Source organism: Naumovozyma dairenensis, chromosome 4 (assembly GCF_000227115.2).
Source record: "Naumovozyma dairenensis CBS 421 chromosome 4, complete genome".
Classification (NCBI taxonomy): Eukaryota; Fungi; Ascomycota; class Saccharomycetes; order Saccharomycetales; family Saccharomycetaceae; genus Naumovozyma; species Naumovozyma dairenensis.
In genome coordinates, this window is record NC_016482.1 from 3,633 (window position 1) to 20,826 (window position 17,194).

The 17,194-nt window shown below is 33.9% G+C and overlaps 4 protein-coding genes across 4 annotated transcripts; 3 read left to right on the forward strand and 1 right to left on the reverse strand.

Annotated features, from left to right (window-relative positions):
* Positions 1-1,379: 1,379 nt before the first annotated feature.
* Positions 1,380-1,946, reverse strand: NDAI0D00100 (uncharacterized protein; the record flags this gene model as incomplete). Its single annotated transcript, XM_003669519.1, has 1 exon — positions 1,380-1,946. The coding sequence occupies one exon, from the start codon at positions 1,944-1,946 to the stop codon at positions 1,380-1,382; it is 567 nt and encodes a 188-aa protein (XP_003669567.1).
* Positions 1,947-10,920: 8,974 nt separating this feature from the next.
* On the forward strand, positions 10,921-12,066 carry YCT1 (Yct1p; the record flags this gene model as incomplete). The annotated part of the gene is made up of 1 exon (XM_003669520.1): positions 10,921-12,066. The coding sequence occupies one exon, from the start codon at positions 10,921-10,923 to the stop codon at positions 12,064-12,066; it is 1,146 nt and encodes a 381-aa protein (XP_003669568.1).
* Positions 12,067-13,129: 1,063 nt separating this feature from the next.
* Positions 13,130-15,433, forward strand: NDAI0D00120 (uncharacterized protein; the record flags this gene model as incomplete). The annotated part of the gene is made up of 1 exon (XM_003669521.1): positions 13,130-15,433. One exon carries the CDS (start codon positions 13,130-13,132, stop codon positions 15,431-15,433), a length of 2,304 nt encoding a protein of 767 aa, XP_003669569.1.
* Positions 15,434-15,764: 331 nt separating this feature from the next.
* On the forward strand, positions 15,765-16,826 carry NBP1 (Nbp1p; the record flags this gene model as incomplete). The annotated part of the gene is made up of 1 exon (XM_003669522.1): positions 15,765-16,826. One exon carries the CDS (start codon positions 15,765-15,767, stop codon positions 16,824-16,826), a length of 1,062 nt encoding a protein of 353 aa, XP_003669570.1.
* Positions 16,827-17,194: the final 368 nt, after the last annotated feature.

Below are 17,194 nucleotides of genomic sequence, written 5' to 3' on the forward strand. Positions count from 1 at the left end.
GGTATTTATTCGTCATATACATTATCACGCAAATGTTCAATATGAGGGCTATTCTTATAAAGGATCCTATAAGATATCTGAGCGCCCCGTGAAACCAAATAGGCTGTTATATTCACCGCCCTCTCAATACTCCAATATTCCACTTCAAGCCTTTTTTTATGGATTTTCTCAAGAGGACGCAATAATATACAGGGATTTGTTGATTTTTACAGAATTAGAACAATCAGACGTGGTTATAAACCAACGATGGATAGAGTCTTAAATGTCTTTTTTGATCCACCGTATGAAATATATGTCATCCCTTCCCCACATGGGGACGATTCCAAGAAAGACATATATATCGAAGTGGATCATTGTGAAGACATCACGGATGAGGAGCGTCAAACTTACCAAGCTTACTTTATGCTGGAAATGCAATACATCTTGGGTGATAAATTGAACTACTCCACATTTTCTGAACTACTTGAGAATACAAATCATGCTTATTCTGGAAATGTATGCCGAGCTGAGTCTAATCATCTTGAATCGCCAGTCTCACCTTTATATGATGAGACTAAAAATTCAACAAAAATCGCATTACTACACCATTCCTCTTAATGAAACCACTGTTGGTCGGGAGCTGGAACTATTTATGTAATTTTTTTAGGAACAGAGATTATATGCAAGAAACTGATGGTTTATTCTTTGAAATTATAAGTATGCTTTAGCAAGCATCAACTGCCAGGCGTTAGTGTTGTACTTTCATCTGATGATAGGTATGTAACAACTTTACCGTTAAGATTGATTAGAAAACTATCAATAATGAGGAACAGCCTTTCGGTACCATAACATTCGGTGCTCTCTGGTTAGCAATGTGCCTATCTAAATCCAAATTAGTTACAAAACTACAGTTACTTGGTTTTATAAAGACGAGAGAATAACACTGGTAAACCTTTGTTAAAGTTATTTTCTCATCTTTATAAATTTATATTATTACGCGAGACGGGCATCTGTCCCATGGTAGGGCCAGATATTTGTTCTGAACTGCTTTTCGGTGTTGTTTCTGTTGAAAGAAGAAATAATTAAGACTTAGTATCTGTACATACTAACTAGTAGTAAGGTAATATATCCAATATGGACAGTTACTATTATGTGACTACGCGAACAAAATAGAATTTTAGTGAAACCTGTCAAACAAGAAAAATAAGAATGATAGACTACTTTAAAGTACACTTCATATATTGTACTACATTTATATATTATATAAAATGATATAGAAAAGAAGTAAGCAATAACAACTTTAACTTATTGTACTAAATCTATTATAACATTAACTAATAGTGTATCTTAATTATGTCTGCTTCATCCAATGCTTTACAATATAATCACGTCAACAGTTTCTATTTTGTAGCCATAGAAGGGACTGACTTGGCAGTCGCCCGCATAAGTAGTGAATAAATAATTACTAGAAAAAGCACTGCCATAACCATGAAGTAATACTCACTTGTATCTTTATGTGAAATGAAAGTACTGGTAGAAGTCGGTCCTCGCTGCGTCTCTGCGATAAGCTCATTACGAGCGAAAGTAGGAAGTAAATCCCAATTACGAAGCGCATCATCCAGGGTACAGATATGTGTTAATTCACCTGGGAAATACTTGTAATTGTAATGGGTGAAAGCCAATGTATAACCGAAGCGTGAAAAACAATGATTGGCTATTTCTTTCATGTGCGTAGTGTTTGTGGTTGTTCGGTTATTGAAGAGAATCAATGTTTCAGTCCTGTCAGTCGCTACGATTGTATCATTTGGCATTCCCCAAACTTGGGCACATCGCATTAAGTTCAAGGCATCCACCAAAGTCGTATTATCGCGGGGCAAAGGTGAGTCAATGATACCGTTCCTAATAGTGACTGCTAAAACGGTTCTCACTACCAGAAAAAAAACTAAAAGTTGGGATATTGCTACCATAATTGATTTTTTAATAAGAGGTTCAGTTACAGGTACGTAGGTTTCAACAATTACTACAATGCCAGGGTGGTAGTAAGTATATGTTTATGTAAAATACAAAATATATAGAGATATTAGAAGCAACATAAAAGGCTCATAAACAAGGTAGTAAAATAAATACAGTTATATCTCGAGGCTTCAATGATAGCGAAGGGGCTGCCTGGCTAATAGTAAGATTTAAGTTACGTAAAGGGCTGCCTGAAACTTACGTACAGTCCGTAACTTACAGGAAATCACAGGTGAACTATTTTTCCGCTTCATCAGTAGTGACGCCTAAGCCGATCTAACAAGGAATAATTAGAAGAAATAACGCAAAATGGAAATAGCTGATGTTGTAGAAAGTTGGACAAATTGTACTTACACTACACCAAAGATGACCCCCCAGGGTCACATCTCTCCACACTCTTGTAACAAAATACAAATCAAACTAAGAAAGGTCGTCCTTATTACATATTTTGCACAATATATCGCGATTGTATACCCATGTAGAAAGCAAGATACGTTGCTGATCAAGTCTGTACTGGTTATTTCGGCCTTTACTGAGTTAACATAGGGCTGAAGTTTAAAGATACATGAATGCTTCAATTGATCAATGTTAAGTCTCAAATGAGCTTAAGACTTTCTAAGAAATGTAAAAAATGTTTCCTTTTACAAATATAGGCTCGAGAAGAATCGAGCTACATCACTAGGTATATCGTTGAAAAAGTTTCACTCAAGTTCCTCGACGATATAAAAGTCGTGCTAAAAATACATAAAATAATCAAGAATATTAAGAAAAGGAAACATAGTTTACTCGCAACGAACGGACTATCCATCTATGCTTAAACCTTTTTTGATAAAACAAAACTGATCGAGTTTACGAACTGGCACTATACTGTACTAAAAAATGAAAATGCCCAATATGGACGATTTTAAAGGCTCTATATGGAGAGTATATCAGGAGCATTTAGCGAATATAACTGTGAAATCCTCAACTTGAATACTGCGTGAGTGGTAAATTGGAACATTTCCCACTTTTTGTTAGCCTCTACTATTTGCCACTGATCATTTTTCGACAACTTATACAATCAGCCATTGACGCTTCACATAGTGATACCACCCAATATTCTCTGAAACATGAAATGGTAATGGAAATTAAAGCCGCATAATTGCAATTGCCAAAATTATCAGACGTTTTTGGTGTGACGTAAGATTTGAAAATGAAATATATGAGGAGCTATGAAAGAGGAACAAGCTTCAATATAACCTAGGATAATACGAAATTGATATACCACGTGAAACCCTTAACTTGTAGACTGACATCGACATTGGCTCCGTTCTCCTAAACCTCTTCCTACTTCAGATCAACGTTGTTCTTCGGTCCATCTTTATTTTGTATCTCGTTTTCCAAATTGTGACGTTTTCCAACAATAATCTTATTGTTGCTGACAGATCAGCCAAAATGATTCATGCTTACCTTGTCTTTAAACTCTCCATGCAACCAAATCTACCGATCTACTTTTAGATAGTATTGCTAAACGTAATGGTGTTCCTACTACTGATGAAGATATTCATTTTCTGAATTCTATACTCGGAAGTATTACTATGCTTATAAGTCTTACTCTAGATTTTACTACTGACTTTACTTTAACGTCTAATGTTCAAGTTAAGCGAAATAACCGTACTGGGACAGAAATACTGTGACTTTTTTGTTACTAAGGAACAAACCGAATAGATTAAGTTTTTATCAATTATTAAATTCACTTCAGATAATAACCACAACTATATTTTAAAAGATACTCCATTTTATGCTGGTCATTGGTTATTATTCCCGTTGCCTGGGTTCTGGGGATTTACTGATTCAAGGCCATTTTGGCGATCAATCTAATTGTCATGCAGGAGTTTTGTTAAAGGATAGAACGGCTACGTAGAATCTGTAGCTAGTAATATGCATCATCAAGACAATGTCTAAATAACAAAATAATAGTAAAAATTGAAGGTAGTCTAACCTTTTTCTTTAATTTAACATGTAGACCATATATAATATATATAGCCTATTAATTGTACACAGTAGAAGGAAAAAACAAATTGCAGACAAATGTAGAGAACTAAACCATAACAAATATGGGTTCTTCAAACAACATTAAGCTGGACTAGTAGCTGTAACCGTTCATTTCCAAATTTTTCGTGGCAGAGATTGAAGATTATCGACAATTAATCCCCAACTGAAAAAGGTTCTTTTTATTTAAAATAAATGTACATATACAGTTATTTCTTAATTTGTTTGATGACATTTTCATGCTGAATTCCGAAAGAACAAAAGCTCTGAATCGTATATTATGTGTACGTACAGGTATGGTCAAAAAATAAAGAGCAAATGAGCCACCAAGCATACCCCTTGCATGGCCAACATATTCCCTTTGGGTCGCTAATATTCTAGATATCTCCTGCTGAAGGTCCAGCCCATGACAAGGAAGGCTCTGCAGAAGCGAAAGCTGCAATTGCCAACGACACCAAACACGCAGTTTCCGATGGATCTGCGATACACATTGCTACGGATGCTCCTATACAAAATTTTGAGTTTGATGCATTCGAGCATGAAAAATTGATATAACACGCCTTAGGGATGGATATATCATACCAACACTGAATATTGCAACAATGGCTATCATATAACGCAATGGAATCATTGAGCTTTACTCATGCGATCTATAGTACGTACTCTTTTTTGGTATAAAATACTTTTTGAACAAAAATGGAAATTATGACTAGCTCAGAAAACGAAATATTAACTAGCTCAGATAAGAAAAAAATTCGCGAAATGGCCCCATATATTATCGTCATATATCTACACCGGTTCGCTTCATTCTATTTTAAATTAAGGTTTATTATATAAAAAAATCAGCAGTTATGCACAATTCGCAGCCAGACACAGCATTTCGTTGTGTGGTAAGTCATCACCTGCATGGAACCTTATGTAACTACCAAATTCTGGCGGAGACTTTACGAAAGCAATTAATATGATTATTGACCCATTTTCAAGAAGAATGATCCTGTAACGTTCACTTATTCACTATAGTCACGAATAGTTCTCGATTTATATAGTAATATCTAATGAAAATATTATTTTCAAGCTATTTACTATGAAAATACTTCGATATAAACCAATAGAAGCATATCGAGTCGAGGAACGACCGGCTACATCTGTACCAGAATGGCCCTCGGTGCTGTTTATGACACCAAAACAGTTCCGAATCCAGATGCTGGTAGTCGCCAGAGTCAGTACCGTCGCCGCCCACAAGCTCACACACCATCGAATATTCCCGGGAATTCTAAGCTGGAATTTGCTGCAAAAGTCCGGACCCAGCGTGACGATATTAAGGGCAGCACACTAAAGACCCGGATCTATACTGCCAAATGGAGATGAACATACAGAAATATTGGGTAGACAGCTCACTCCGACGGCTGAGCCCATCCCAAAATATAAAAACTTTGTCTGATGATTTTTTTATGTATTTAGAATTAGTCTATTTTCTGAATTATTGTTAGGTCATATACTCAATATAACATACAGTACCTTGTTATCGTTTCCTGACCGAGAAATACTTGATATTAAAATTTTGTGTTTGTTTCGATAATTCCTTACGTGCACAGACTATTCTTTATCATGGAACCGAAAAACAAAGTACAAAATTCGTTACTGCTCGGATGTTATTCATAGATGTTGATTTTGTTTCCTTTTGGAAGTTACCTTGTGTCATAGTTAGTGTGCTAATATTTATAAAAATGATGACTACATTTTCTCTGAATAAAAGATAGAAACCAACGTACGTATTTAAAAGAGATTGTTAATGTCAGTTTTTGAAAAAGGTAGGATTCAGCACCTGCGTATATCATTTTTTAACTTCTGAAACATTGATGTGAGGGAAAAATTCAAAATCCTTTTGGCGTAAATATGCACGAAGTGCAGATAGAAGTGCCAGAGTGAAAAGCAAAATAATTAAATGCAATATACAATCTGGTTTGCAACTATCTGTTTTAATACATGTATATTGAGTTATATCATATCCACATTGTTCATTAATAATGAAAGCTGATCTAAGGGCAACCATAAAAAGCGTAAGTGAACATCCTCTCCATATTGTCTCTTCCGATTTCGTGAAATAGAAAGAACCAACAACTAAAATAAAGAGAGAAAAAAATAACAAATTAAAAATGCTCATAGTATTCGTGACTCTATTTATGCAGTGTTTATTGATCTGATTATATTCCTAACTGAGAACTGGGTTAAGGTGAATGTATAATATTTTCAACGAATGTATGTGTTTGCTTGTTCAAAAGAAAAAGATTTTGTTTTTCAATTATACTGCATTAAAATATCTGTTTATATTTTAATAACGTTACAGGAACCTGAAGATCTGAAATCTCCAAGTTAAGCGGGAGGGCACGATTTTTTGTCAGATAGCTTCGTTTTTCCAAAGGTTTTTTACTATGGAAGAAATCTAAAAAATTTCAAATTTAAGATAGGACACATATTCTATGCTATACAAAATGCAATATTTAATGTATAGCATAGAATATGATATAGATGAGGCTCACAAGAAGAGCATAATCAACTCTCAGCCTTATGTCTCTTTTTATTATTGTGTAATATGTACTTTAGTGTTAAAAAATGGGTTAAAAGGCACCACTTTCTCTAGATTTTCCCATACAAATCTTGAAGTATAATTTTGATAAAAAAAATACTCCAGTGTGACAATCGAAGTCTATAGTTGAAGCAGATGGATGGACTGCCAATTATTTTATTGAAGATGGCAAGCTACAAAAGAGTACATAGACTTCATTATGGATGGGAATAAGTCGAGAAATTTTATTTATCGTACACAATGTTTTATTGTATTATAAGAGAACGTTATTTAGGTATATGTTTAGAGATTCTTGAAGACGATTAATTGAAGTTAATACACGAAGAAAAGGAAAGCAGATCCTGGATAATATTAAGAATTATCGCAGGGAAAAAAAGAATATTGACTAAATCAATCCTTTATTTTACTTTGTTTGCTCTTATTCTGAGCAAAAAGAGTATTCGTAGAACTGAGAACATATCTGGAAAATAACGTGATAATCACAATCGCAGAACTGAGAGGTGATCGAAAAAATAGTAAATTGAAACAGATAAAATATAGGTACGTAAATAAAAAGAAAATGAAATAAATTATATGAGCTTGAGGTCTGTCTTCCTGTTCGTCGTGAAAACAATTACACCAGATTTATCACTGGGATAAAATCGATTAAAGGAATATCTATTTTCAATATTCCCAGGGCATTCGAATGAGAGTTCCTAGAAACCTAAATTAGTGCAGGATTTCCTTTCCAAAACAGCAAATTTATCATCGACGCTCGGGGAGAGCTCGAGGATATCAATAGAAACTGGGGCAGCTCCAGCGTTGATGACAAAATCGACTGGGAGACTTCCATGTTTTTAGGGAGCTTTGATATTTGGTAGATTATCAAACAGCGTATTGGACTTTCATATAAAATCAATTTTAACCATGCTAGGTGTGCATTGATGTCCATCGTTGGCAAGATCGGTAATTTTTCTCTATGCCAGTAAACAGCAACGGAATTTAAAATGATAAAAAACAGGTTGTGAAATTATGGTCTGGTTCCTGTATTATTTTATTAATTCAGCTTATTCTTTGACGATCATTACTATCAGCAGTTTTAAAAAACGATAATGTTATCTAATGGAAAGAGCAGTTTCGAGCCTGTTTCAGATAGAAAAAAAGGAAAATTTCATATTAAAATACCTTAATGTTTTTCTTTTCCAGTTATTTGGATAATAACTTCAAAAAAGGTCATAGATAGAATAGACAGATCCAGTTGTAGCCAAGCTTAATACCACGGTGGCCATATTGATGAACATGATACATGTCGTGATAACACAAAAAAACAAAGAAGTAATGAAAAATAATTGCCCTCCTGTTATGACCGAATCACCTAAGATAAATGTGGAAATGACAGTAGTTATAATCCAATTTAGATCAAATGGGAAATAAGACACCTCACAAGAAGTCGACGTTTCAACTTGTTGAATCTGGCAGCTAGTTAAGCGATTATTCGCTACATAAATGTAATGGTTTATACACAAACTTGAAACTATGATTGTGTACGCAAGAATTGTGCGAAATAAGTATGGACGCCATTTCATTTTTTCTCCGGGACTGATATCTAGGGCTATATACCTGTTGTATAGTGGCACTATTGCATTCATAATTTGGGTTAATTGAATCATTAAATTTTCCCTCCTAGAAGTTCTTTCTTCTTTTATTTTTCTACGTACGTTAGTTAGTTCTGTTTGAATTTGGAAATAATTCTTCTTAATTTGTGAATCTCGGTGTATTGCCTTTGTATTGTTTGAGTGGATATTACAATTTACAATGCTTCAATAGTAAGTAGTTATAACTTAATAATACAAATAAACGTAAAAGATCCTTTTTTTTGGTTTCTTTACATAGAAGTTACATAAAGTGTTGTGTAAAATACATGAATTCTAATCAATTACGTACGTATAAAAACACGACATTGTACAGTTATTTTTTCTTGCTTGAAAATTATGATATCCTGGTTAAGAAAAACAGAATTCTGCAAAAGTACAAGATCTTAAGAAATGAAGTTAGCCCATGCCATTTTTGCAGGAATTCTTGCTAGTGCATATTTTGTTCACCCGGCCCTTGCCCCATATGACGAGGCTCGGACGACGCTGCTCGTAGCTTTCTGGTATTGTGTCCCGGAAAGTGCAGTCAGTATCTGTCACTGTTGCATTCTGGGTCCTTTTATAGAAAATGCTTTTACTGCAATTGAAACAATAGTGGACACATGCAGAGTTTGCGATCGAGATGACCAAAAACCAAATTGGGATTGTAGAGAGTCAGCGCTTTCTTTGGCTAAAACACTGACAACATATATCTTCACGATTTATGTTGGCTGGAAGTTACAGGAAGAAGAAATGCATCTTTGCAAAGGCACGAAACCGAGGGCACGAAGGAACCACTACTGTTACCGGATCCTTAGCAGTATTTGTAGTGCAGATTCTAGTGATTTTGACCAAATTTGTGTTGATACATAGTTGACGGACCGCCCAACTCAAACTATCTAGGACATTGGTCTATGATTGGAAACTTTGTAGTGAAAAGGGACCAAAATATTGAGATAGGTTTTCATGTAAAGAATCATAAGGACAGTATGGTGTACCATTTTATTATTTAAGCCCAATACAGTCGGAAATGGTGCTGGGGCCGTGAAACCACTTTACCGAGAAAAGTCTGGTAATTTAATTAAGCGTCATTATCATATAGGTACACCATCATGTAGCTACTATCTAATGGCAGATTACTGTGCCAATCAGAACAAACGGGGTGGGGTTTATACGCGACGGGTGGTGGTAGCTGGAGAGCAGATTACTATAAATAATAGATTAAAGAACAGGATGGTGATTGTGAGGTTTCTTGGAAGCTATATGAAGCAAAAGTCAGGACTGGATGTACTATATACTGGTCGCAGTGTGACACACGACATTGAATATATGACCGCCAACTTTGAGGAAGGTTTCAAAATTTACGCTAGAATTTGTGATTTTTGTATAATCTTATATATTCGAAACATCGATTGTAAATAAATTTTTCCCTTATATCATAAATGAACTACCGACAACTGTTACAATCTTTCTAGAACCGTTCCTTCTTCCCTATAGGCTTTCAACTGATCTATACTGAAATGTAACGATGTCATCATCAATGTCCTTATCTTGGTTATTTTAGGGCATGAGGGTCTGTATTTCTTCTTTGACAGTCTTTGTATGCTTAGAGTATAAAAAAGAAGATCTATTTTATATATCTCACTATACACTTTCAATATTGGAAGCAACAGGTTTTGACTGAGGCTAATAAAAATTTAAAGAATGCTCTCAAAATCGTTTTAGGAAGGAGAGGAATCGAATTAAATTAGATGGTGCCTCGGACGAAGATAATACGCTGATTAACATATATGACACAGCCATTACTTTATACGAAGTTAATGAAAGTTTTAACGCAGGAGGAAAAACTTCAAATATTCATTACGTAGCTAAGTTATTCAATATATCTTATCAAACAGCTGAGTTATCTTCATAACAGTGATGTGATAGGTGGTATGGTACTGCTTAAAAGAGAGGAAGAAAAACGATTAAAAAAGAAGTAATATTATTTCAAATAAAGAAATTGTCCTCAATGGTTATATAACTAAATAAAAGCTAGCTATCGTTTTAATAATCAAACTATCTCACCTATACACTTATATATATATTGACAATTTTATGTTATATTTTTGTCTTTAATATTTTATTATACCGTATTATTTTATATCTCGTTTTGTAATTGAAACGGTTGGGGTTCAACTCCCTAATATAAATAAATAATTAAGTTACACCATGAGCGACGTCGTAGTGCAGAAGTCGTAGACTCGTGTATAGGTACCTTATGTAGAACCAAACCCGGTTTATTTTGTGTGTTGAAGACTCTATGTCTTAAATATCATTACGTATGTTTCGGTTTCGTTCTTTCCAATCTTCGGACCGAGATAATGTCGTTCTGAATACACAACTTGATATGGAATTTCTATATTGGAAACTTTTGTTAAAGTTATTTCTAACTTGATAAGTAAGCAATGGTCAGTGGGCAGTCAAACAACTAGGCACACACTTATAGAAATTGTCTAATAATACTCGGACTATTTTACTCTTTGCATTTCCAATGAGATCAAACATCTACTAAAGACACACAATCTTTATGGATAAGTCTACCAACATGTCTTCCGATATACGTCAATAAGTAACGAGGAATTTTCTCTCATATATTAATAGGGTTACTTCAATTATCTAAATGGAATATCGTTCTTCTTATAATAGTTATATATAAAAATGCAGATTTATAACCTCGAAACTGCTCACATACTGATATTCTCAGAAAAAATGTCTTTAAAACATCCCTTTACCGTTATAACATCAAATACAGGTAATATCAGTAGCTCAAAAAATGAAGCCAACATAGAAACAATTGAAAACGACTCAGAATTATCAACAGAATCAAAACATATAACTAAACGTAAAGTGATCTCTTTAAAAGATGCCGATATTACTCTTGCTTTTATGGTGGAAAATGATACATTTGTCCGCGAAATTAGACAAACAGAGGAAAGAAAGTTGAGAAGAAAAGTCGCATTGATTATTGTTTCTTTAACGGCTACTATTGATTTCCTTCTTTATTCAGATAAAGCTACTTTATCTTACGCATCGATTTTTGAATTATGGGAAGACACGCATTTAACACAAAATAGGTACAACAATGCAACTACATTGTTTTATGTAGGCTATATCGTCGGGTTGACAAACTTACTTTGGGTTCAAAAATTTCCAATTCGTAATGTAATGATATTTATGTGTACATCATGGACTATTATCACACTTTTACATTGTGTCGCATATAATTATTATGGCATTTATGCGCTAAGATTCTTCTTAGGATTCGTTGAGGCGATTGCAGTACCAACTCTAAATATAACAATGAATCAATTTTTGACTCCAAATGAAAAGAATGTATATGCTCCAATTTTCTATAGTAGCTGTATGGGATGTGGAATTTTTCGTTTCTTTGATTGCATATGGAAGTTATTTATGATAATTATTGGTGGTATGACATTTTTAATGACAATGGTAGTTTATTTTATTTATCCAAGTAATCCAACTGATGCAAAATTTCTAAGTAAAGAAGAAAAAGTTTGGGTCATAAGAAGAGTTCAGAAAAGCTCCAACTCATCCATTGAGCAAAAATATAGTAAGAAATATCAGATTATTGAAGCATTTAGAGATCCAATCACATGGTTATTTTGTGCATTTTTCTTATTCCAACAGTTAGCAAATAATTTAACATATATGCAAAATTTATTATTTGAGAATCGGTCATACTACAAATCTAGATACTACCATAGTCTCTATCGCTTCAGGTGGATTTGCTACTTCCTGTGCGATAATTGCTACAGTTTTCTTATTGTACAAGGAAAATTTTAATGCCTTTTCAGTTGTATTTTGGACATTACCATCCCTAGCGGCATCTATTGCTATGGTCTCTATTAAATGGGGCGATAATATTCCTTTATTAGCCATGCTTTGTTTGGCTTCTCCTTTATTCGGTATCCCATGGGTTTTGATGTTTAGTTGGAATATAACAAGTTGTTCAGGTTATACTAAGAGAGTCACTAGAAATGGTATGGTCATGTTTTGGTACTGTATCGCCAATATAATATCACCTCAATTATGACAACAAAAAGATGCACCGAGATTTATACCAGCTTGGATTGTTCAGATCGTTCTATCATTCTTCTTGGCTCCCGCAATAGCTTTAGTCATCTATTTCATTTTGAGGCGTAGAAATGTAGATAGGTTACAAAAAATACAGGAATCTGTAAAGGCGGAAGGTTTCATCGATTATGATGGTAAACATTTTACAGCTACAGGCGCACAACTGGATCTCACTGGTTTAGAAAATGAAAGATTTATATATCTGATATTCTGTATTTAAAGCGGTCTTAGTGTATATAGATATCAAGATTAAAATGCAAGGTAGAATCTGGACCATTTTTTATAGTCTACACACTTTTACATAATATATTATCGATCAATAAAAACGAAACCTTTCCGTGGATTAATAAGGTACAATGTTACCAAGTAAAAGTTCATTTCAAAGCTGCTCTTCAGTCTTTGAGCATTACCTGTCCATCTTCTTCGTCGTATGTACTGCTTTCTTTCGTATCTCACTGGTGCTACGTCGCGTATCTATATGTATTTACGTATCTTCGAGCATCGATCGAGGCTTTCCGGACAAATTTGGAAATTTGGAAATTTTGGGAAATCAACTCGCTGTTCTGTATTTTTGGAAAATTCGATTACGTAGACCACTTTGATTTATTGATAAATCTGTGAAGCATAAAATCTTATGTTCATATAATATTCAGAGGAAGGACAGTATCAATTCCTGAATAATAGTTAAACACTATATTCAATCCAAAACAATCACGATTGCAGTGCCTTTAAACGTTAGCTTTATTATTTGGGAGAGAAAGAAAGAAAGAAAATGGATTTTGATGCTAATGAAGATGCCAATGGGATCAGATTTTCATGGAACATCTTTCCTTCCCCAGCCTCTAAGGTTGAAGTAGGTAAAAGTGTGGTTCCTACTGGTTGTTTATATACTCCTCTGAAAGAGCTGCCTGAAGGTCAGATCTTACATTACAATCCAGTCGTCTGTTCGACTCCACATTGTAAGGCCATCTTCAACCCATATTGTGCCATTAACACAAATAACAACACATGGACATGTCCTTTATGTCTTGGCGGGAATAATTTACGAACAAATTACTCAAATATGACTCAAGAGACTATGCCTATGGAATTAATATCTAATACAGTAGAATATATCACTAATAAACCTGTCCAAGTTCCACCAATCTTTTTCTTTGTTATTGATTTGAATATTGAAAAAGATAATTTAGAAGCATTAAGACAGTCAATAAGTACTTCACTATCTTTATTACCACCAAATGCTATGATAGGTTTAATCACTTACAATAATATTGTTCAACTACATGATTTTTCCCCTTCCCCCATCAATAAATGTAATGTCTTTAGAGGTGATAAAGAATATACATTATCTGACTTAACGAAAATATTGACTGGTACAAATACTCCTAATAATATGGGTAACATTCCTAGTGCAGCACCAACTAACAACTCTTTAAATAGATTTTTCCTGCCATTGGAACAAATTGAATTTAAATTGAATCAAATTTTAGAAAATGTTATCGCTGATAATTGGCCAATCCCAAATGGTCATAGACCATTGAGAGGAACTGGTTCTGCCTTAAATATAGCTACTTTATTATTGCAAGGTTGTTATAAAAATGCGGCAGCAAGAATTATTTTATTCGCTTCAGGCCCTGGTACTATGGCACCGGGTCTAATCGTTAGTCCCGAACTAAAAGATCCTTTAAGATCACATCATGACATTGATTCTGAAAACGCTTCTCATTATAAAAAAGCTTGTAAATATTACAGCCAATTGACGGACAGGGTTGTGGAAAATGGGCACACAGTGGATATATTTGCTGGTTGTTATGATCAAATTGGTATGTCAGAAATGCAAAAATTGACAGATTCAACTGGTGGTGTCTTATTATTAACAGATTCATTCTCAACTGCCATCTTCAAACAATCATATCTAAGATTATTCTCTAAGGATGAAGAAGGTTATTTGAATATGGCATTCAACGGTGAATTATGTGTTAAGACAAATAATAAATTAAAATTACATGGATTAATTGGTCATGCTGCTCCAGTTAAAAAAACAGATGCAAAAAATATTAGTGACACTCAAATTGGTATAGGTGGTACTTCTACATGGAAGATGGCCGCATTATCCCCTCATCATACGTATGCCATTTATTTCGACGTTATGAGTATGGATGTTGCCAATGGTAACGCTAACGGTAATGCTATGAATCAACAGCAGAGTCAAGCGTTTATTCAAATCATAACAAACTATCAGCATGCTTCTGGTTATCATCGTACTAGAGTCACCACTATTGCTAACAACGTGTTAGCTACTGGTACTGCACAAAATCAACAAATTATGTATTCATTTGATCAAGAGGCAGCAATTGTGCTCATGGCTAGAATTGCTGTATTTAGAACAAATTTTGACGATGCATTATCAATTGCTAAATGGATTGATACAACATCTATCAAATTTTGCAAAATGTACGCTGATTACAATAAAAATGACCCAGAATCTTTCCGTTTGGCAGCTAATTTTACCTTATATCCTCAATTTATTTACTATCTAAGAAGGTCTCAATTTTTAAGTGTCTTTAATAACTCACCTGATGAAACTGCCTTCTATAGACATATATTCACAAGAGAAGATACTACTAATTCATTAATTATGATCCAACCAACGTTAACTTCCTATTCGATGGAAGAAGATCCACAACCTGTATTATTAGACTCTATTTCAGTTAGACCAAATACGATATTACTATTGGATACATTTTTCTTTATATTGATATATCACGGTGAACAAATAGCACAGTGGAGAAAAGCTGGATATCAAGATCAACCAGAATACAGTGATTTCAAATCTCTCTTAGAGGAACCTAAATTAGATGCCGCAGATATCTTAGTGGATAGGTTCCCATTACCTAGATTTATTGATACGGAAGCGGGTGGATCACAAGCAAGATTCTTACTTTCCAAATTAAATCCTTCATCACACTATCAAAATGGGAATCTAAATAGCGCTACTGTTGTCTTGACAGATGATGTCTCTTTACAAGATTTCATGATACGTATACAAACTCTAACGGTTGAAAGTAAAAACTGAACATTGTAAAATATAACGAAAGAAAAGAAACCCATAGTCTATATAAATTTATATATATCTACGTAGAAACTATATAAAGAAAAGCCAAAATTGTTATCATTTATTATATCATATCAATCTAGTCTGTAAGCTTAATAAGTAACAACTGTTGATCATTGTCATTTTTTATGAAAATAAAACGCGTCAAACAATTCGCGTTTTTGTTGTTACATGAAATACTCTTAGAATGTTGATGAAATAATACTCTCATTGACTTCAAAGAGCTTCTTTGATACACATAAAGAGTACATTTAATGATATAAGGACATAGAGTGGGCTGGAATTGACTACAATGTTCCAAGCAATGCGACAGCTGCTCAACGATCTATTTAATAAAAATGGATCCAAGTCTAGCATTGAAAGGCAACGCCGGAGCAGACACGAAGCTCGGAAGAACAGAAGAAATATACGTCATGAAAGAAGTACAAGGCAGAATAAGTATGGTACTCCTCGCCCCAACTATAATGAATGTAGACGTCGCAGTGTTATTCATCATGATATATCTGATTTTGCAGCTGGTGAATCTGATGCTAGAAGGTTACATGCCCGAAATACCCCGCAACCATATGAAAATGCTTTGGCTAGGAAAAGTATCAATAGACATAGAATCAGTAAACCGATAATCGCTCACAATAAACTTTCGAAAAATAAAGGTTCTACGTTTTTAGCTTCATTGAAACGAGTCTTCTCTTCGGAGGAAGAAGATTTGCTGAAGTTGAAGGAAACATGCGATAATATTACAAAGATTATTCCTCATAACAAACACCTTCGGTCAGATGAACAATCCATAATTAGAAATAGAGTTGTTCAGAGTGAAGCATTTAAAAGAAAATTGAAGGAGATACAATACGATAAGACATTGTTACAACAGTTACAAGGAACAAAATTGGTAGATGATATTTCAACAAAGAAAAATTATAATAAAAATGTTTCTGGGAATATATCTGATGATAGGGTATTTTTATTAGTCGAAAAAAATAGAGAATTAAACCAAACCTTGAATGAAACCACTAAGGAGCTTAACATAATTAAAAAAAATCTTCGATTTGCTAATGAAAAAATCAGACTTTTACAATCTTTATTGAGTGATGTAGATGATGACCATGTGATCTGGGATAAGAAAAGGGATGTAACAGATAACTACCCTAAATTGACATCGAGGAAAGAAAATGCGGATGCTACTGCGAGAGGAAGAAATGAAAACCAACGTCGATATAATAATCTCTCAGACAATAAAATATATAAAAATGACTTTGATAGCTTTCCTCATAGTGTAAATGAGACTCAGAAAAGAAATAACGATTCATTATCACCGATTAGGATTGACTTTACGAAATATTCTGATATCACCTAATAAGTGCAATCAAAATCACGTATGCTTAGGAATATTGTATGTGAAAATAACTAGAAACCTGTATGAAGCCTATGTCATTAATTCTATCACCTGCGGATTCGAGTTGTGATATTTTATAATACATTTACTTATCTAAGATTATAGATATATAGTATGTATTTCTTATGGACAATTAATCAATCAATAGATGCAACTTCATAAATTTATTATATAATTAATCCAAGGAGACCTTAGTGTCATGCAACTTTTTGTATTGGAATGCTGATATTCTGAAGTTAAATAGAGAAAGAAAAAATGGAAGTGATCTCTCGTTTCTTGGTAGATTGGTTACTTATGCTGATATTTTTTTACTTGTAAACAACCTTCCT